Source organism: Bos indicus x Bos taurus, chromosome 23 (genome assembly GCF_003369695.1).
Source record: "Bos indicus x Bos taurus breed Angus x Brahman F1 hybrid chromosome 23, Bos_hybrid_MaternalHap_v2.0, whole genome shotgun sequence".
In the NCBI taxonomy this organism is placed as follows: domain Eukaryota; kingdom Metazoa; phylum Chordata; class Mammalia; order Artiodactyla; family Bovidae; genus Bos; species Bos indicus x Bos taurus.
Window position 1 is genome coordinate 14674899 of NC_040098.1, and position 22855 is coordinate 14697753.

A 22855-nucleotide genomic window follows, 5' to 3' on the forward strand; every position below is an offset into this window, starting at 1 on the left:
ATGCTACTGAAAGAGGAACTCCCCAGGTCAGTAGGTGCCCAATATGCTACTGGAGATCAGTGGAGAAATAACTCCAGAAAGAATGAAGGGATGGAGCCAAAGCAAAAACAATACCCAGCTGTGGATATGACTGGTAATAGAAGCAAGGTCCAATGCTGTAAAGAGCAGTATTGCATAGGAACCTGGAATGTCAAGTCTGTGAATCAAGGCAAATTGGAAGTGGTCAAACAGGAGATGGCAAGAGTGAACGTCGACATTCTAGGAATCAGCGAACTAAGATGGACTAGAATGGGTGAATTTAACTCAGATGACCATTATATCTACTACTGTGGGCAGGAATCCCGTAGAAGAAATGGAGTAGCCATCATGGCCAACAAAAGAGCCCAAAACGCAGTACTTGGATGCAATCTCAAAAACGACAGAATGATCTCTGTTTGTTTCCAAGGCAAACCATTCAATATCAGAGCAATCCAAGTCTATGCCCCAACCAGTAACTCTGAAGAAGCTGAAGTTGAATGGTTCCATGAAGACCTACAAGAACTTTTATAACTAACACCCAAAAAAGATGTCCTTTTCATTATAGGCGACTGGAATGCCAAAGTAGGAAGTCAAGAAACACCTGGAGTATCAGGCAAATTTGGCCTTGGAATACGGAATGAAGCAAGGCAAAGGCTAATAGAGTTTTGCCAAGAGAATGCGCTGGTCATAGCAAACACCCTCTTCCAACAACACAAGAGAAGACTCTACACATGGATATTACCAGATGGTCAAAACCAAAATCAGATTGATTATATTCTTTGCAGCCAAAGATGGAGAAACTCTATACAATCAGCAAAAACAAGACCAGGAGCTGACTGTGGTTCAGACCATGAACTCCTTATTGCCAAATTCAGACTGAAATTGAAGAAAGTGGGGAAAACCACTAGACCATTCAGGTATGACCTAAATCAAATCCCTTATGATTATACAGTGGAAGTGAGAAATAGATTTAAAGGACTAGAATTGATAGATAGAGTGCCTGATGAACTATGGACGGAGGTTCGTGACATTGTACAGGAGACAGGAATCAAGACCATCCCCAGAGGAAGGAAATGCAAAAAAGCAAAATGGCTGTCTGGGGAGGCCTTACAAATAGCTGTGAAAAGAAGATAAGCAAAAAGCAAAGGAGAAAAGGAAAGGTATAAGCATCTGAATGCAGAGTTCCAAAGAATAGCAAGAAGAGATAAGAAAGCCTTCTTCAGTGATCAATGCAAAGAAATAGAGGAAAACAACAGAATGGGAAAGACTAGAGATCTCTTCAAGAAAATTAGAGATACCAAGGGAACATATCATGCAAAGATGGACTCGATAAAGGACAGAAATTGTATGAACCTAACAGAAGCAGAAGATATTAAGAAGAGGTGGCAAGAATACATAGAAGAACTGTACAAAAAAGGTCTTCATGACCAAGATAATCACAATGGTGTGATCACTGACCTAGAGCCAGACATCCTGGAATGTGAAGTCAAGTGGGCCTTAGAAAGCATCACTATGAACAAAGCCAGTGGAGGTGATGGAATTCCAGTTGAGCTATTTCAAACCCTGAAAGATGATGCTGTGAAAGTGCTGCACTCAATATGCCAGCAAATTTGGAAAACTCAGCAGTGGCCACAGGACTGGAAAAGCTCAGTTTTCATTCCAATCCCAAAGAAAGGCAATGCCAAAGAATGCTCAAACTACTGCACAATTGCACTCATCTCACACGCTAGTAAAGTAACACTCAAAATTAGACAAGCCAGGCTTCAGCAATACATGAACCGTGAACTTCCAGATGTTCAAGCTGGTTTTAGAAAAGGCAGAGGAACCAGAGATCAAATTGCCAACATCCACTGGATCATCGAAAAAGCAGGAGAGTTCCAGAAAAACATCTATTTCTGCTTTATTGACTATGCCAAAGCCTTTGACTGTGTAGATCACAATAAACTGTGGAAAATTCTGAAAGAGATGGGAATACCAGACCACCTGACCTGCCTCTTGAGAAACCTGTATGCAGGTCAGGAAGCAACAGTTAGAACTGGACATGGAACAACAGACTGGTTCCAAATAGGAAAAGGAGTATGTCAAAGCTGAATATTGTCACCCTGCTTATTTAACTTCTAGGCAGAGTACATCATGCAAAACGCTGGACTGGAAGAAGCACAAGCTGGAATCAAGATTGCCAGGAGAAATATCAATAACCTCAGATATGCAGATGACTCCACCCTTACGGCAGAAAGTGAAGAGGAACTAAAAAGCCTCTTGATGAAAGTGAAAGAGGAGAGTGAAAAACTTGGCTTAAAGCTCAACATTCAGAAAACTAAGATCATGGCATCTGGTCCTATCACTTCATGGGAAACAGATGGGTAAACATTGGAAGCAGTGTCAGACTTTATTTTTTGGGGCTCCAATATCATTGCAGATGGTGACTGCAGCCATGAAATTAAAAGATGCTTACTCCTTGGAAGGAAAGTTACGACCAACCTAGAGAGCATATTCAAAAGCAGAGACATTACTTTGCCAACAAAGGTCCGTCTAGTCAAGGCTATGGTTTTTCCAGTGGTCATGTATGGATGTGAGAGCTGGACTGTGAAAAGGCTCAGCACCGAAGAATTGATGCTTTTGAACTGTGGTGTTGGAGAAGACTCTTGAGAGTCCCTTGGACTGCAAGGAGATCCGATCAGTCCATTCTAAAGGAGATCAGTCCTGGGTATCCTTTGGAAGGGCTGATGCTAAAGTTGAAACTCCAATACTTTGGCCACCTCATGCGAAGAGTTGACTCATTGGAAAAGACTCTGATGCTGGGAGGGATTAGGGGCAGGAGGAGAAGGGGACAACAGAGGATGAGATGGTTGGATGGCATCACTGACTTCATAGACATGAGTTTGAGTGAACTCTGGGAGTTGGTGATGGACAGGGAGGCCTGGCGTGCTGTGATTCATGGGGTCGCAAAGAGTCAGACATGACTGAGTGACTGAACTAAACCGAACTGATGGGTGCCACAATCTTCATTTTTTGTATGTTGAGAAAAGAAAAGAAATGTTGAGTGAAGAGCCAGCTTTTTCACTCTCCTATTTCAGCCTCATTAAGAGGCTCTTTAGTTCCTCGTCATCTGAGGTTATTGATATTTTTCCCAGTATTTTTGATTCCAGCTTGTGATTCATCCAGCCCTGCATTTCACATGATGTACTTTGCATATAAGTTAAATAAGCAGGGTGACAATACACAGCCTTGATGTATTTTTAACCAGTCTGTTATTCCATGTCTGGTTCTACTTGTTGCTTTTTGACCTGCATACAGGTTTCTCAGGAGGCAGGTAAGGCGGTCTGGGGTTTCCATCTCTTTAAGAAGATTCCACAGTTTAAGGCTTTAGTATAGCCAGTGAAATAGAAGTAGATGTTTATCTGGAATTCTCTTGCTTTTTTATGTTCTAACAGATGTTGGCAATTTGGTTCCTCTGCCTTTTCTAAATCCATCTTGTACATCTGGAAGTTCTTAGTTCATGTATGCTGAAGCCTAGCTTGAAGGATTTTGAGTGTTACTTTGCTAGCATGTGAAATGAGCACAAATGTATGGTAGTTTGAACATTGTTTCACATTGCCCTTCTTTGGGATTGGAATGAAAACTGAGCTTTTCCAGTCCTGTGGCCACTGCTGAGTTTTCCAAATTTGCTGGCATATTGAGCGCAGCACTTTCACACCATATCTTATTAGGATTTGAAATAGCCCAGCTGGAATCCTGTCACCTCCACTAGCTTTGTTTGCAGTCATGCTTCCTCAGGCCCACTTGACTTAACACTCCAGGATGACTGGCTCTAGGTGAGTGACCACACCATTGTGGTTATCTGGGTAATTAAACATGTTTTGTACAGTTCTGTGTATTCTTGCCACCTCTTCTTAATCTCTTCTGCTTCTGTTAGGTCCTTACTGTTTCTGTCGTTTATTGTGCCCATCTTTGCAGGAAATAGTCCCTTGGTATCTCATTGTATTGTTTTCCTCTATTTCTTTGCACTGTTTGCCTAAGAAGCCTTTCTTATCTCTTCTTGCTATTCTCTAGAATACTGGTCTTAGACCGCCACCCCGCTTCCCTCAATCAGGTCCTGAGGCCAGGAGTTGAGTGGAATAGTTTACTTGGGACGTGAGCCTCGGAAGCTCCAGTCGAGGCAGGGAAGGAAAACAAGCCACTTCAGGTACATGAGAGAGCAGGCACCACTGTGGGCCGCGGGGACTCAGTCTCACTGGTTTTCTCTGGCGGACAGCAAGGAAGAGGCCTTAGCGTTGTCCCCACCGAGGGGTGAAGAGATGCCTTTGTATTTAACAGCCCCCTACTCCTGTCCGTCACTGGTTAGAGGGCTGCTTCCTGTGTTAACACCTTGGCACATCCAGCCTCATCTGTTCACAAGTTACAGAAGCACCTTAGGCAGAAGAGTGTGTGGCGGAGAGAGCAACAGATAACCGCAGAACCCTACAGCAGGAGGCCGTCAATTGAAGGGGAGCAGGGAGTCCTGAGTAGACAGGGCTGGAAAGACAGTGAAAGTGTTAGTCACTCAGTCGTGTCCCACTCTTTGTGACCCCATAGACTGTAGCCCGCCAAGCTCCTGTGTCCGTGGAATTCTCCAAGCAAGAATACTGGAGTGGGTTGCCATTCCCTTCTCCAGGAGACCTTCCTGACCCAAGGATTGAACCTGGGTTCCCTGCATTGGCAGGTGGATTCTCAGGGCACCATTAATTCTGTTGTGATACACCCATATTTCCACTAATTGTAGCCTGAACACTTCTGGGCTTCTCAGCAATTTCTCAACAGAAAAGCAGGTTGCAACGGAAAAAAAAAAAAAACAAAATCCAAAAGGAAACTTGGAAAGCAATGTTATCTGTATCTACATTTTATGTGAGATCGGGTTCTTAAAACATTACGACACCAGAATGAAGAAGAGAAGTTATCTGCAATCTGCGTGTGGCAAGACCTTTCCTCATCTCTTCCCAATATTCTGACACTCACATACTCAGTGTCACTGTGCCCATTAACCCTTGAAGGTAGTTAATGTGACATGTGTGCCTGTGTGCTAAGTCGCTTCAGTCGTGTCTGACTCTTTGCAACCCTATCAACTGTAGCCCACCAGGCTCCTCTGTCTATGGGATTCTCCAGGCAAGAATACTGGGGTGGGTTGCCATGCCCTCCTCCAGGGGATCTTCCCGACCCGGGGATCAAATCCGAGTCTCTTATGTCTCCTGCACTGGCAGGTTCTTTACCACTTGTGCCACCTGGGAAGCCCCTTAAGCTGATATATGTTGCTGTTTTTAAACACAGAGCCATGTTTTCAATTGAAAGTATGATTTTTAAAGTGTTAAAACTTTAAGAAAAGTAGTAAAATCACAAAAGCCATAAACGTGCTGTTACAGGGAAATTCGGAGTAGTAGGAAGTGGAGCCAAGTGCAGGTACACATTTATAAACAATGCATCTGTTACGTGAACTTGCGGCCTGAAGTTGAACAGGTCTGTGTGAGCCAAGGGGTTTTTGTACAATTTGGTGGTTGACCAGCGTGTTCTGTTTGAAAGCCAACTCTGAGAAAAATAAAACGTTTACTGGCAGGCATGTCTGGGTGAATGTCTAATGAAATTAGTTTTATTGAATTGAGACCCAAGGGGGAGAAGTTCAAATCTAATCATTTGGATTACTGAATTTGCTGAATAGAAGAACATCATAAAACAACTGACACTAAAATATTCATACTTGGAAATATTACTGTTTTCTTTTGAAATAATTATAAATTTATAGGAAGTTACAAAAGGAGTACAGAGTGGTTTTGTGTACCTTCACCAAGTTTGGGGAAACTCAAACTTTAACTCAATGGTTAAATCTCGTATAACTAGAGTATATTATCAAGACCAAGAAATTAACATTGGTACAATACATGTGTAGAGTTCTATGCCATTTTATCTCATGTAGATTCAAATAGCCATCAATGCAATCAAGATACAAAACCATTCGATTACCAGAGATCTACTGATGTGTTGACACTTTACCAATTTGAATAAAGTATAGAAAGCTTGCATGCATGCTCAGGCAGTCTTTGTCACCCCCAAGGACTGCACCTACCAGGCAGTCCATGGGATTCTTCAGGCAAGAATACTGGAGTGGGTTGCTATTTCCTCCTCCAGGGAATTTTCCCAACCCAGTGATCAAACCTGCATCTCCTGTGGCTCCTGCATTGGCAGGCACATTCTTTACCACTGTGCCACTTGGGAATCCCTCAGTTCAGCTCAGTTCAGCTCAGTTCAGTCGCTCAGTCGTGTCCGACTCTTGGCGCCCCCATGAATAGCAGCATGCCAGGCCTCCCTGTCCATCACCAACTCCCGGAATTCACTCAAACTCATGTCCATCAAGTCGGTGATGCCATCCAGCCATCTCATCCTCTGTCGTCCCCTTCTCCTCCTGCCCCCAATCCCTCCCAGCATCAGCGTCTTTTCCAATGAGTCAACTCTTTGCATGAGGTGGCCAAAGTATTGGAGTTTCAACTTTAGCATCATTCCTTCCAGAGAACACCCAGGGCTGATCTCCTTTAGAAGGGACTGGTTGGATCTCCTTGCAGTCCAAGGGACTCTCAAGAGTCTTCTCCAACACCACAGTTCAAAAGCATCAATTCTTCGTAGCTCAGCTTTCTACACAGTCCAACTCTCACATCCATACATGACCACTGGAAAAACCAAAGCCTTGACTAGACAGACCTTGTTGGCAAAGTAATGTCTCTGCATTTGAATATGCTCTCTAGGTTGGTCATAACTTTCCTTCGAAGGAGTAAGCATCTTTTAATTTTATGGCTGCAATCACCATCTGCAATGATTTTGGAGCCCCCAGAAAATAAAGTCTGACACTGTTTCCACTGTTTCCCCATCTATTTCTCATGAAGTGATGGGACCAGATGCCATGATCATAGTTTTATGAATGTTGAGCTTTAAGCCAACTTTTTCACTCTCCTCTTTCACTTTCACTTTTTAGTTCCTCTTCACTTTCTGCCATAAGGGTGGTGTCATCTGCATATCTGAGGTTATTGATATTTCTCCTGGCAATCTTGATTTCAGCTTGCGCTTCTTCCAGCCCAGTGTTTCTCATGATGTACTCTGTATAGAAGTTAAATAAGCAGGGTGACAATATACAGCCTTGACGTACTCCTTTTCCTATTTGGAACCAGTCTGTTGTTCCATGTCCAGTTCTAACTATTGCTTCCTGACCTGCATATAGGTTTCTCAAGAGGCAGGTCAGGTGGTCTGGTATTCCCATCTCTTTCAGAATTTTCCACAGTTTATTGTGATCTACACAGTCAAAGGCTTTGGCATAGTCAATAAACCAGAAATAGATGTTTTTCTGGAACTCTCTTGCTTTTTCGATGATCCAGTGGATGCTGGCAATTTGATTTCTGGTTCCTCTGCCTTTTCTAAAACCAGCTTGAACACCTGGAAGTTCACGGTTCACGTATTGCTAAAGCTTGGCTTGGAGAATTTTGAGCATTACTTTACTAGCGTGTGAGATGAGTGCAATTGTGCAGTAGTTTGAGCATTCTTTGGCATTGCCTTTCTTTGGGATTGGAATGAAAACTGAGCTTTTCCAGTCCTGTGGCCACTGCTGAGTTTTCCAAATTTGCTGGCATATTAAGTGCAGCACTTTCACAGCATCATCTTTCAGGATTTGAAATAGCTCAATTGGAATTCCATCACCTCCACTGGCTTTGTTCGTAGTGATGCTTTCTAAGGCCCACTTGACTTCACATTCCAGGATGTCTGGCTCTAGGTGAATGATCACATCATCATGCTTATCTTGGTCGTGAATATCTTTTTTGTACAGTTCTTCCTTTTAAATCCCGTTACCCTTCCCTGTTTTTAACTCATCAGGTAATGCTTTGTTTTTTGCTTCATTAAACAACTTTTGAAACTCAAGAGAAGAAAAATTTGTTAGTTATATTTCTGTTCTTTCGCTTGTTCCTTCTTTTGTTCTGATGTTCCAAGATTCATTCTTTTTTCATTTTCCTTCTTTTTAAGAACTTCATTTCTCCCTTCTTTTAGGGTAGATATGATGGCAACTAATTCTCAGTCTTCTTTTGTCTGAAAATGTCTTTATTTCCCCTTTATTCCTGAAGGATAATTAATTACACTGGGAATAGGGTTCTGGGCTGAGAGTTCTTTTCCTTCAGCACTTGAGAATATTCTGCTACTTCCTTCTAGACTCCAAGCTTTCTGGAGTGGAGTATGAAAAACACTATAATTCAAACTATTTTTTCCATGTAGGTGCGATATCATTTCTTCCTCATTGTTTTCAGATATTTTTCTTTGTCTTTAGTTTTCTGAAGTTTAATGTTTGTTTTCAAGTGGATTTCTTTGAGTTTATCCTGTTTGGAACTTTCTCAGCTTCATAAAGTTCTAGGTTTATGCCTTTTGCCAAATTTTGGGAATCTTCAGTCATTATTTCCTTGAATGCTTTTCATCTATATTCTTTCTCCTGTCCTTCAGGACTCTGATAACATGAATGGTGGATGTTTTGCTGTAGTTCTCACAGGTCCCTGGGCATCTTTTTTTTTTTTTTCCAGTCTATTTTCTAGTGCCCAAATTGGGTAATTTCTATTGTTACATATTAAAATTTATTGACTTTTTCATCTGACCTCTCCATCCTGTTATTGAACCCACCCACTATATTTTTAATTTCAGTTATTATATCTTAAGTCTAAAATTCCCATTTGGTTCTTCTTTATATCTTTTTTTTTTTTCACCAAGACTTTATATCCTTTCATTTCTTTCAAACACTTTCATGATTGCTCAGTGAAACATTTTTTATGATGGTTGCTTTAAAATACTTGTCAGATCATTCTATGATCTGTGTTATAGGGTGGGGAGGCTGATGGTGGTGAACTCCAGGATCCCTGTAAGACTTCCACTGACAACCTGGGTGAGGGGAGAGGGGAAGTTGTTACCTCTGAGAGGGGAGGAAAGTCCTTCCACTCCTTCTCAGATACCACCCTGGCAGCAGCGGAATGGGTGCCTTGTTATAGCCAGGCTTTGCTGGATGAAGGTGGGGCTGTGGGTTTTTCCATAGTATTTGGATGGAGTAGGGCAACCAGTATTTAAAAATATGTCTCACTGGGTTGCCCCCTTTCCTGGTGCGTTGGTTATAGAGAGCAGAATTTGGCGGGCACTTTTGTCTTGACTTCCCTGGTGGCTCAGACGGTAAAGCGTCTGTCTACAATGCGGGAGACCTGGGTTCGATCCCTGGGTCAAGAAGATTCCCTGGAGAAGGAAATGGCAACCCACTCCAGTACTCTTGCCTGGAAAATCCCATGGACGGAGGAGCTTGGTGCAGGCTCCTGTCCATGGGGTCGCAAAGAGCCGGGCACAACTCAGCGACTTCACTTTCTTTACTTTTGTCTAAGTCTACTGGTGTTTCTTGGTTGCCAGTTTTTCTAGCATCCAGCCTGGAATACACCAGGCAACAACAGCAAAAAAACACACTGGAAACTCACTGCTGGGTCATTCCTTTAGGTCCCGAGGCCCTCTCACCAGTCTATCCTTTTATCTCTACCCTTTTATCTTTACGTTCTTTTAAATACAATGCCCAGAGTTTTTAGCAGCACTTAGTAAGAGGGTTGCAAGAGATGCAGGTTTGATCCCTGGCTCAGGAAGATTCCCCTGGAGAAGGAAATGGCAACCCACTGCAGTATTCTTACCTGGGGAATTCCAGGGACAGAGAGCCCGGTGGGCTACAGTCCATAAGGTCCCAAAAGAGTCCAACACAACTTAGCAACAAAAACAGCAAGGAAGAGACTTACAGAGAAGTACATCGATTTCACCTTTGTTTGGAGACAGAAGTGAGTGGGCAGAGTTTTAAAGTGCCAGAAATAATGAAGATTTCTAACTTTTCAACCCTTAGATTGAACAGGGCATTGACGTTCACAAAGTCCATTCACAGGCATTGCTTCTTTGCATCTTCAGAACCTGGTAAACTTGATATTATTAGCATCAGCCTTTTTCATATGGGAGAACTGGTTCAGAAGGGACATGCCTGACCCAGAGTCACACAATGAGTTTTCACAGGGCTGAGGCCAGAACGTGATTATTCTACTTGTTGCAAAATTTTTTCGAGCCAAAGTAGAAGCATGAGTACATGGAGGTGAATAGCTGGCCAATGATATTAAATACTCTTCTGTGGCCCTCCTTGTCTCCCATTCTGCTTCTCTTGTCTTGAAGGTGCAGGATCTACATTCACTGCTTGTGCTGCAGGAACTGGGCAAGCGATGTGACCCACAGCGTCACCAGCCAGACCTGTTTTCTAGGGCACAGATGACAGCCCTGATGGGCTAGGCCCTGGCCCCATGGGAGGGTGGGACTACCTGCTCTGGGAGGAAACCCCTCAAACCAAGCCCTGGCCTCCCACCCAGTCAGAGCACAGGTGGACAGACATTCTTCCTGAGGTCATGACCCTGGGAGCTTTCTTTTCCCCTCAGGCTCTTCTTCTCATAAATTGACAGGCTGCCCTTGATATTGTTCACCATTCATGAAATCAAAGGTTCAAAAGCAGTGGTTCACAGTAGATTTTCAAAACCAACCTGGCTGCCTTGTTGCAATGCAGAGGCTTTACCCATCCTGTGGGGCCCACTGTGGGGACCTACATCTTTGTCACAACCCGTCCTCCTGGCAATGTGCACCCTATTCATTTCAGTCCAATCATGTTCTTCTCTAACACTAAATCTCCAAATTTTTCCTAAAGCACTCACTGTACAAATTTCCTACATCTGAAGCTTTTAAGTATAACATAAGATTGGCTGGAACACTGGGATTCTGCAGATTTACGAGTGCATGTGATAAAACCTCCAAAACGTCTAGACCTCAAAGTTTTCTGAGTCAATCTTTAAGTAAAATTCACACTACAGAATGATGTGCCATGTTCAGTCTGTGGCCTCAAGTATCCCCTCGTAGAGCACCACATACTCCCAAGATCGACACACTCCGGTCTGAGAAGCATAACCCCAGGTAACTTATCAAATAAAGCTACAAACTCTTTTCTATGGTTCAACAGCACACACTAAACACATCTGTGGACTTCCTAAAATTTATCTTTCCAAAAAGTTATTCCAAAACCAGTGAGCAAAAATTAATATGACAGAAGGTAGTTTTTATCTGTTGCTAAACAACAAAGGATATATTTCAGGAAAATAAAGTTTAGAAGAGGTGGGATGTATTTCCTAGTGGAGACTGCCAAACAGCAAATAACCACAAAGATACAAGTTTAAAGCTTTATGAATTCTCACCACCAGTCCCGCAAATCTGCAGTCATGAGTCATATTACTGATTTGAATTAAGTAGGAAAAGGCATGTCTAAAAATAGTAAGATTCTTGAATTACAGAATTTTGGAAAGAAATATGATTAATTTTATTTAGCTCCAATTGCACTCAGTAACCAGAATTAAGCTACAATGGGTTAGCCCAATAGGGAAGGTTTAAAGCATGGTGGAGATGAACTGGATTTATGCTGGGAATTTGTTCCTGGAGACCAATCTTCATCAGGAGCAGACATTTCCATTTAACATCTAAAGTGGCACAGATTCCATTCACCAGGACTGCCAAGTTAAACAATTCTTTAATTTTTTTTTTTCAATTTATGGGGGTAATTATTATTTCAAATATTGTAATATAAATGAGATTTTATTGTTACCTTTTATTTTACCACTTCAGAGTCACACAATTCAAGTTTTCAGAAAGCATGAACATACTGCATATGACATATTTAAAGGAAATGAAAATAGTGATTCTCCTGGTTCTTAGTCCAGTGTTAATTTGCTTAATGACTCCCTCCTCTGCAGATGAATCAGAGAGAGGTGTGAGTTTGCCTCCACCTGTCCATCCAACGTTGAAGAACACTTTACAGCAGAGGAAGAGCCTGGATTACTGACAGTGACCAGAGTCCCTGGTGGTAAGCAACCACCAGGAGAAAAGAGCATTCTCACACCCAGCAGAGCCGCTCAGGGACACCCTGCCCACAGCCCACACACCATTCCTTCACCACAGACATGAGGGGAGTCACGGAGAACAGAAACCACGTTCCCAAACAGACGACGGCCCTTGCAACTGACAGAGGTGAGCCCACCCCTGAGAATCACCAAACATCTGAGAAAATTCTGTAGGGGAAAAGCAAGGCACCAACTCTACAAAAGAAGAACATTCACACAGAGAAACTGCATGTAGAAAGAAAGGCCAGTGTTTCCAAGAAGAGATGCTAATTTTCTTCGGAAGGAGAAAGAAGGACATCACACCAATAAACAAGAATAGACCTTTTTTTTTCATTTCCTACAAATGAAAAAATAAAATTGTAAAAGTTATTAATTTAAAAGGGAGGTGATAGAGAATACAAAAAGAAAAAAAAAAAATCCAAAAACATCTAGGACAAAAGTGTAATTCCTAAGAAATAAGGTCCAGATAGACCCTGGCATCTCTTCAGCAACACTGCATACAAGGAGACAATGATGCAATGTCTTCACAGTGATGAGAGAAATTATTTTTTAACCTAGAATTCTATACCTGGCCAAATGGTCATTTAATTGTGAAGGAGAATGAAAGCTTCAGAAAGCTCCTCAGTCTTGAGTGCACGCTAAAAAATTGTTAATGATGATTACCAGCAAAACTAAAAGAGAACCCAAGAAACAGACATAAGTATAAGAAACAGTGATGAGCAAAGAAACAAATAAAAGTTACAGGTAAGCTTAAGTAAATGTTGATCATGAAAATAATGACCCAGAATGGAATCATGGGTAGATCTCAACAGTTAAAGTGCTAGGAGAGTAGGAAAGGCAAAGTAAAAGTGTGCTAAGGGCCCTGCCCGAGCAGCAGAGGGCCAGACAAGCAAGAGGGAAGAAGTTTAGATGTTGAGAAAAAGCACAGATGAGCTTAAATATCTGAATTAAATCACAGAGAAGTGTCTACACTTTGAGAGACAAAATAAAGCAGCAAAAAACAACAAAGAGCACAAACAAAAAGCAAGAAAGGGGAAAAAATAGAGAGTATGATAAATGGGGAAAAAAATAAATAGAGAAGAAGAATTGCTCCAAACACTATTACAGTAACTATAATACATATAAATAGGTTAAAGTAATTAATCAAATATCAGGGACTCTGAATTTGGCTATGAAGGCAAAGGTCTGCTATATTTTATTCACCAGACCTATATTTAAAAACGAAATGACCCAGGGAAGCTGAGTGAAGAGCTTGAGACAGAGAAACTAGATAAAGCCCAACAGGGGGGAAAAAAAAACCCAGCAAAAATGGTTTCAGGAAAATTGGGATACAAGAAGAAAAGTATTAACAAGGACAATGAGGAATGTTTCCTATTGATAAATGATATAATTCACTTGAGCAACCTCGATAACAACTTGAGCATCCTGGATAACAAAGCCCTTGCCTGTTATTTTTGAGATCTTGTCATCATCAAGTCGGGTATCTCTGTCAAGTCATGAACAAGACAAATAAATCCCCAGCCTTCATGGAGCTTTTGTTCTGGTAGAAGGCTGACAAGCAAAAAAAAAAAAAAAAAAACTAGTAAGGAAACTATATAGTATGTCAGATGCTAAAGCAAATATATAGGGAAGGGTGACAGGGAACACAGTTTCAAGTTGGGTACTAAGAACAGATGGCCTGACTGAGAAGGGGATACACGAGCAAAGGCCTCAAAAGAGCTCGGAAAGCAACTAGGCAGATTTCTGAAGAAAGAGAATTCCAGGCAGAGGGCACAGCAGGAGCCAGAGTGGGAAGTGGGCTCAAGATGGGAGAGGGAGTCAGTAATGGGGGGCAATAAATAGACATCCAGGAAACACAAACTAATGTCCCTTTCCCACAAGACACTGGGACATCACAAAATAAAACACACAAGATGAGCTGCCTGAAAAATGACACAAACTGAAACATTACTAAAAAGAACAGAATTTTAAAAATATACGACACCCAGTCAAGGAGACCTGAATTTAGAGAGACGCTACTGGACTGTGACTACAACTAAAATAGCTGCTGCTGCTGCTGCTGAGTCACCTCAGTTGTGTCTGACTCTGTGCGACCCCATAGATGGAAGCCCACCAGGCTCCCCCATCCCTAGGATTCTCCAGGCAAGAACACTGGAGTGGGTTGCCATTTCCTTCCTCAATGCATGAAAGTGAAAAGTGAAAGTGAAGTCGCTCAGTCGAGTCCGACTTTCGAGACCCCATGGACTGCAGCCTACCAGGCTCCTCCATCCATGGGATTTTCCAGACAAGAGTACTGCAGTGGGGTGCCATTGCCTTCTCCGTAAAATAGCTTAAGCCTATTCAATTATATCTTACCAACTGTGATGGAAGACAGTATAAAAAGAGAATGGCTTAAGTTCAGGGATCTAATGCACAGCATGGTGACTGTAGCTAATAATACTCTTATATGTACCAAATACTTAAATGTTGCTATGAGGGCAAATCTGAAATGTTCTTAGCACAAAAAAGAAATGGGAACTATGTGATGAGATGGACGTGGTAGCTGATACTATGGTGATAATCATTTTGGTGACATCATTTATAAATGTGTCAAAGCAACACATATACCTTAAACTTACACAATGTCATATGTCAATTATATCTCGATAAAGCTGGGGGGAAAAAAAAAGAGAGAAGGGCATGGTTTGAGTAGTATTCATGAAACAGGTACTTTGGAGACAATATGTGTTGATACATTTTCGGCAAGGTTGTGGTTGAGAATGCACTGATCAGTAGACTTGAAAAATGAGTTTGTTCAGCAGAAGTATTTTTCATTCTAGTCATAAAGATAGAAGTATCTGGGGATACTTAGATCATTAAAATCACCCAGTAATTTCAGGAGCTGAAAGCCACCTTATTAGTAGTAATTTCCCATATAGACTCCCTATAGGAGAAGGTGCTTATCTAAGGACTTGAGCATCTAGTACCAAGGAGACTTCACCAACATATATTAATAAAATGGCACTCTGATTTATTCAGAATTATTTATTCTCAGGTGAGTTTGGTTTTAGTAGTCAGCAGCCCACAACTACCTGGATATGCAAAAACAAAAGGGACCTAAGTGAAGAGCCAAGTTTTGAAATAGAGGTATTACCCTGAGGTAGAGTTGGGTCTGGAAAAGGCAATGGCACCCCACTCCAGTACTCCTGCCTGGAGAATCCCACGGACGGAGGAGTCTGGTAGGCTGCAGTCCATGGGGTCTTGAAGAGTCGGACACGACTGAGCGACTTCACTTTCACTTTTCACTTTCATGCATTGGAGAAGGAAATGGCAACCCACTCCAGTGTTCTTGCCTGGAGAATCCCAGGGATGCCGGAGCCTGGTGGGCTGCCGTCTGTGGGGACGCACAGAGTCGGACACGACCAGAGCTGGGTCAATCAGAATTAGGCCTTCCAGGTGTCACAGTCCTTCATCCATCTAACCATAGGCGTGAAATACTGTCCTGAGCAAACAGCACTGGACCTAACAGTTAGACAACCATCTAGGACTCTGCCACCACTAGCTACCAGCCCTGAGCAGTGCTACTTAGTCTCTCCAATCCTCGGAGATTTACGTATCTTTCAAAATGGGAGTAGTAATAGCTCTTCTATCCATCTGATCGGTTTGTTTTGAGGCTCAGTATCTAAATCTAAAACAAACAAGCTGTGAGAAGAGAAAGTATTAGCGCCGCCATCATCACATGCCCTGCAGCCTGAGTATATAATTGATAGACTGAAGCGCATTACCACAATTATCTGAGAATTGAAGGCAAGATGAAAAACCACTAACCCACTGAACAAAATATAGGAAATCCTACCTCTCAGCAACTGGTTTGGCAATGTTTTCAAAAATGGTCTCCTGCTTTGCATCCTGATCAAAAATCCTTTGAAATCTGCAAATGTGAAAACAGTAATTATTTAAAAGCTGAGCCTTCAAACCCTATTGGATTAATCCATTTTTTTCCTCCTAAAAGCTTTGTAAATTACCCCATATTTACATCACTAGGCTTACCTAACCTAACACAATGTTTGCCCTGTAGCCCCAAACACACTGAGCTCTTGTACCCCTGTATACAAATGGTGGGTAAACAGTATTGCTTTGACAAGATCTGCACAATAAATCCCTCTGAAAAACTGCAGCAGCTTTGAACCAAATAATAAACTGTGTGTTTTTTAGCTCTCAAGAGGGACAGTGTCTGCAATTGGCATCAAATTCAGATCGAGATTAAGTGCATGAAATGGAAACCCAAGAACAGGACGTAAACAGCCAAAGAACTTCTGATGTCTGACCTGCAAGAAAAAGACGCAGCTGTGGAATGCATGATCACTGAACTCAGTTTTAATGTCTTGAGTTGAGGTTTATTTTCCATTAGTTACCGCATCCTAGGATCAGCTACTTAATTCTCAGGATAGTTTATTTCATTTTGTTGCTCAAAGTCAAAAGTCAAACAGTAAGTTAAAATAGAGCTGCATTGTAAAGGAAATCTTGACGTGACTGGCACAGCTAGGGGACCGGGGAGATAGGATGGTGTCCACTGCACTCTTATTACCTTAGCTTAGGACAGGATCACGAGCACTGCCAGCACCGGGAGGAGGCGCTGTGCTGTGTGTGCTTAGTCACTTAGTTGTGTCTGACTCTTTGTGACCCCATGGACTGTAGCCTGTCAGGCCCTTCTGTCCATGCGGATTCTCCAGGCAAGAATACTGGAGTGGGTTGCCATGCCCTCTTCCAGGGGATCCTCCCAACCCAGGGACTGAACCCAGGTCTCCTGCACGGCAGGTGGATCCTTTACCATCTGAGCCACCAGGGAAGCCCCAGGAAGATGCTCAACCCATCCTTATACAGTGTTTACGCACTACCAGCAAGTATGGCCCCCATTCCAAACATCATGAAGAGAGAGACAGCAAGACAAATGGGGGAAGGAAAGGTGAGAAGCGGGGAAAAGGCAAGGAGAGGGCGGAGAGACAGAGAGAGAGGGAATATAAGTGGAAAGGGCAAAACGTTAATAAATTGGTGACTCTCCCACAAAGGGTAAAGGAGATTTGATTGCATTATTCCTCCACTTCTTCTGCATAGTTAAAAGTTTTCGAAATAAAAATTGGGAGGGGGAGAATTTTAGAGCAAAGCCTTTGAAACATACACGTCCTAAGCAGCTTTCAAAGTGGTGTGTGTGTCTGCCCACTCCAATGAATTGGGCACCAGTTCAATTAAAGTAGAGATGACATGAAATGTAGGTTTGTTTTCACTACTAAGGAGTTCAGAAGGATGTCTGGAGCTGGGTTGGAAATATAAAATGGAATGAATTTCACTGTCTTTCAACAACATTCATTTCAAAAGATTCCTATACCATAACAACCACCCTTTTGAAGAAGCAAATAATGAAACTGTATATAAAGAGAGATTGTAAGGCACTCTGGGTACTCATTTAGCAGACAGGATTATAATTTAGCAATATTTACTGAGTGTGCCCAGAACACTCCTCAAGACCCCAAAGGTGTTTGAGGGCTTCAGATACGAATATTGAGATAACGCCGCTGCTCAAGTGCTCTTTGGAGAACTGCCCACTGTGATGTCTGAGCACGGACCCAGTGGTGCTTTTCGGTGATGACGATGTTTCTGAGGCTGTTTTGATTCTTTTACCAAGTTGGTGATGACTGAGTAAATGAATTAGTCATTCCCAAGCCTACTTCCTTACACTTCCCTGGTGGCTCAGATGGTAAACAATCTGCCTGCAATGCAGGGCACCTGGGTTTGATCCCTGGGTCGGGAAGATCCCCCTAGAGAAGGGAACGGCAACCCACTCCAGTATTCTTGCCTGGAGAATCCCATGGACAGAGGAGCCTGGTGGGCTACAGTCCATGGAGTTGCAAAGAGTCAGATACGACTGAGGGACTAACACAGATACACAGCCCCACTTCCTGAAGGGGAATGACATCTACCATCGTGTAAACCAAAGAGATGGGAGGAGGTTCAATAAATCATACACTGTGCATTAAACATCAAATATAATCACTCTCAAACATCTTCTTTTATATAACAGAGTTGTACAACAATCTGGAAATTCATTATGATCAGCTGTCTTCTGAAAGCCACTAAAAAGCAAAATAAAATCATAGAGTTTAAGAGGTTTAATCTAATCCTTTCCAGAAGAAGAAACTGAGACTTGGAGAGATAAAGCAATTTACTTTTGGCTCTGGAGCTAATCTATCGTGTGTCTTGAGATATAACTTAAGTTTCCTGATTCCAAGCAGTCCTTTAATTTATTAGGAGGTCATGTTATTGCTGTTGTTCAGTTGCTCAGTCATGTCCAACTCTTTGTGGCCCTATAGACTGCAGCACACCAGGCTTCCCTATCCTTCACTATCTCCCAGAGCTTGCTCAAACTAGTGTCTATTGAGTAGGTGATGCCATTCACCATTTCATCCTCTGTTGTCCCCTTTCCTGCCTTCAATCTTTCCTAACATTAGGGTCTTTTTCACTGAGCCTGCTCTTTGTAACACGTAGCCAAAGTTTTGGAGCTTCAGTTTCAGCATCAGTCCTTCCAGTGAATATTCAGGGTTGACTTCCCTTAGGAGTGACTGGTTTGATCTCCTTGCTGTCCAAGGGAATCTCAAGAGTTTTCTCCAGCACCACAGTTTGAAAGCATCAATTCTTCAGTGCTCAGCCTTTTTTATTGCCTAGCTCTCACATTCATACATAACTACTGGAAAAACCATAGCTTTGACTATATGGACCTTTGTAGGCAAAGTAACGTCTCTGCTTTTTAATAGGTTTGTCATAGCTTTTCTTCCAAGGAGTAACCGTCTTTTAATTTCATGGCTGCAGTCACCATCTGCAGTGATTTTGGAGCCCAAGAAAATAAAGCCTGTCACTGTTTCCACTGTTTCCCCATCTAGTTGCCATAAAGTGATAGGACCAGATGCCATGATCTTCATTTTTTGAATGTTGAGTTTCAAGCCAGCTTTTTCACTCTCCTCTTTCACCTTCCTTCATCAAGAGGCTCTTAATTCCTCTTCACTTTCTGCAGGTGGTGTCATCTGCATATCTGAAGTTATTGATATTTCTCCCCACTGTCTTGATTCTAGCTTGTGCTTCATCCAGCCCAGAATTTCACATGATGTACTCTGCATATAAGTTAAATAAGCAGGGTGACAAATAGCCTTGACATACTCCTTTCCCAATTTTGAACCAGTCCATTGTCCACGTCCAGTTCTAACTGTTGCTTCTTGACCTACATACAGGTTTCTCAGGAGGCAGGTAAGGTGGTATGGTAGTCCCTTCTCTTTAAGAATTTTCCACAGTTTGTTGTGATCTACACAGTCAAAGGCTTTAGCATAGTCAATGAAGCAGAAGTAGATGGTTTTCCAGAATTCTCTAGCTTTTTCTATGGTGCAACGGACATTGGCAATTTGATCTCTGGTTCTTCTACCTTTTCTAAATCCAGCTTGTACATCTGGAAGTTCTTGGTTCACATACTGTTGAAGACTGGCTTGAAGAATTTTGAGCATTACTTTGCTAGCATGTGAAATGAGTGCAGTTGTGTGGTAGTTTGAAGATTCTTTGGCATTGCCCTCCTTTAGGATTGGAAGATTGTGTAAGTTTTCCCTACAGTGTTAGTCACTCAGTCATGCCCGACTCATTGTGACCCGATGGACCGCAGCTCACCAGGCTCCTCTGTCCTTAGTCCATGAGATTTTCCAGGCAAGGATACTGGAGTGGGTTGCCATTTCCTTCTCCAGGGGATCTTCCCAACCCAAGGATCAAACCCGGGTTTCCTGATTGCATGCAGATTCTTTACCGACTGAGCTACAAGGGAAGCCCATACTCCATTTCAAATGTGGTACATGCTGATTTCTTCTCATCCCAAACTGGCTTCTTCTTGTCTTCTCCATCCTAGTAAGTGCCAACTCCACTTTTTTCAAAGTTCAGTCCAAAACCTTAGAATATATGCTTGACTCCTCTCTTTCCATTGTACTCTGTATCCAACCCATCAGCAAACTCTGCTAGTCTGACCTTCAAAATACAGCCAGAAGAACCCAATTACTTCTCAACATTTCCACTAGCTACTACTCTGGCCCAAGCAACCATAGTTTCTTGCCTGGTCTCCCTTGGCCCCCTTTCAGTCCATTATCTACACATTGGCAAGAATGATCCTGCTAAACCATAAGTGAAATTAGTCTATTATTCTGTTCACAACCCTCCATTACCTTCCCTGAGCACTTCAGGAAAAGCTCCAAAGGACCTGGCCACTCTGTTATCCCTTAGCCTTCGTCTCCCTCCAGCCCTCTTGCTCACTGTCTTCTAGCCACACACATTCCTTGTGCTTCTTCAAGCAAGCCAGGCACTCTCTCATCCCAGGAACTCCATTCTTGCTCTATCCTGATCCTGGAATTCTCATCCCTCACACAGCAAAGTGTCTGGTTTCCTTACTTCCTTCAAGTTTCTGTTAAAATGTTCACCTTCCCTGAAGCCCCTGTGAAAAACTGCAGCCATGCCTCCAGTTTGCTGCCCCTCATCCCAGCAATCTTCATTTGCCTTTCCTTACCGTATTTTCCTCCACAGCACTCAAAACTTTCTGACATACACACACTCCCTGTTCATCTTTTCCCACTAAAATGCAAGTACCTGAGAGCAAAAGTTTGGTGCATTCCTTGCTGTATTCCCAGCCACTAAAACAGCACACAGTGGATGGGTAATAAAGATTTACCGACTGCATGAATTTTCTTGGGTGAAAACAGCATTTAAGATGCTTAAATATTTTATCTCTGAACATACATAATTTACTAATTTCTTTATTTAAAATACTAAAGCCAATATTTTTTGTTTCTATCATCCTATAGGTGACACAAAGTGAAAGTTCTTCCTATTCTCTGACTTGTGGGGATAACATAATGGAAATTGGAAAGCTCAGTGGATGTTGGGAAGCTCATGAAGAAAAAAAATCCCTTAATTTTACTTTTCTAAATTTAATCTTATTTTATGTATATGGATCATACTACACACTCTGTATTTATAACTGAATTTAATTCATTCAGCAATGTAATCAGATATCTTTCTATGAAAATAAATCTTACTTTATTACATCAAATAAAATAAAGATTTTTAATTCAGAGGTTTAGAAAGAATGATCAGGAGATTTAAAAATAATAAGCAAACAGCACTTTTTCAATAAGCGTATGTGCAAATATACTGTTTATATCTGCATAACATACAGCATACTTTGTAAATGGCCAAAAGATAGCTGCTGCTGCTGCTGCTAAGTCGCTTCAGTCGTGTCCGACTCTGTGTGACCCCATAGACGGCAACCCACCAGGCTCCCCTGTCCCTGGGATTTTCCAGGCAAGAATACTGGAGTGGGTTGCCATTTCCTTCTCCAATGCATGAAAGGGAAAAGTGAAAGTGAAGTCGCTCAGTCATGTCCGACTCTTAGCAACCCCATGGACTGCAGCCTTCCAGGCTTCCTCCGTCCATGGGATTTTCCAGGCAAGAGTACTGGAGTGGGGTGCCATTGCCTTCTTCAAAAGATAGGGACATGGCCAATTGTTTCTTAGCCATCAAACAGAATCAAGCTGAACACAATGTTTTAGGAAATTGTGGCTTTGTGGAGACAGGCCTAGCCCAGTTGTCATTAAGTCATAGCTAGTAAGGTATGTAGTATGCTTATACCAGTGGGAGAATGCCACCTTCAGAAAAATAAGTCATATATTACAAGGCTACTCCTTAAGGGACAGAATACAAGGCAATGAGGAGCCACAAAGACAAGGTTAGACCTACCTCACCATGCAACCCTGGGCTAGTCCTTCTCCTGTGCTTACTGTAAAAGGAGCCACAAGACAAAGATGGGCTGGAGGTGGTGGGAGAGATAACCATGACAGACATAATGGGGGGAGTTGTGAAGACCAAAGAGAATCTTTATGAGACAAAGTCATCATCATCATCACCATCATAATGAGGAGGGAGGAGAAATAAGAAGTAGAGAGAGAGAAACACACAAAAAATATCTGAGGTGGTTCTATCCATGCACAAGGGCAGGAACAGTCTCAAATTAAGGCCCATGCAGAACAGCCTAGAACACAAGAGAACAATTAGGACACCTTCAGCAGGACCACACAGAGTCGCTCAGTTGTCTCCGACTGTTTGTGATGCTATGGATTGTAGCTCGCCAGGCTCCTCTGTCCATGAAAATTTCCAGGCAAGAATACTGGAGTGGGTAGCCATTCCCTTCTCATTTGGCCCAGAGATTAAATATGGGTTTAACTTGAGCTCAAACTTCTCCAGAAATTAAAAGTGTGGATTAAAAGAAATTATGCCATCTGGAGAGTAAAGACAGTATGCAACAGCCATAATCTCCAAATGTAAGGCCTGCCTACTAGGAGAGTATTTGGACCAAAGGCACTGATGACAATCCAGGAGTGGCTGAATGTTGCTTGCATCTTGCAGTTCAGCACTGTGCCAGAGAAATAAAATGCAACCCATAAATATGAGTACATATTTAACATTTTTACTAGCCACATTGTTGAACTGAAGTGAAACAGGTGAAATTAAATTTAATAATATATTTTAGCACAATATATTCAACATGTTTTCACTTTACTGTGTAGTTAATATGAAAAGAATTATTGAGCTTTTTTATATTCTTTATTTCATAGTAATCTTTCAAAAACGCTTGATATGTCTCATACTCACAGCACATCTCAATTCAGACCAGCTCCATTTCAAGTGCTTAAGAGCTACACGTGGCGAGTGGCTGGTACCATAGACAGTACACGTACAGAGTGTACACATGCACAGGTGAGGTCATTATGCCTTTTAGGTTATTAAGAAAGCTCACC

The 22855-nt window shown here is 42.1% G+C and overlaps 1 protein-coding gene across 6 annotated transcripts in view; it reads right to left on the reverse strand.

Moving 5' to 3' along the window:
• KIF6 (kinesin family member 6) overlaps window positions 1-22855 on the reverse strand; it is a 422193-nt gene that overhangs the window by 394096 nt on the left and 5242 nt on the right. For all 6 annotated transcript variants that reach the window (XM_027524813.1, XM_027524812.1, XM_027524814.1 and 3 more), the window contains exon 3: window positions 15841-15915. In XM_027524813.1, coding sequence (XP_027380614.1) covers window positions 15841-15915 — 75 coding nt within the window. The remainder of the gene's footprint in view (window positions 1-15840; window positions 15916-22855) is intronic.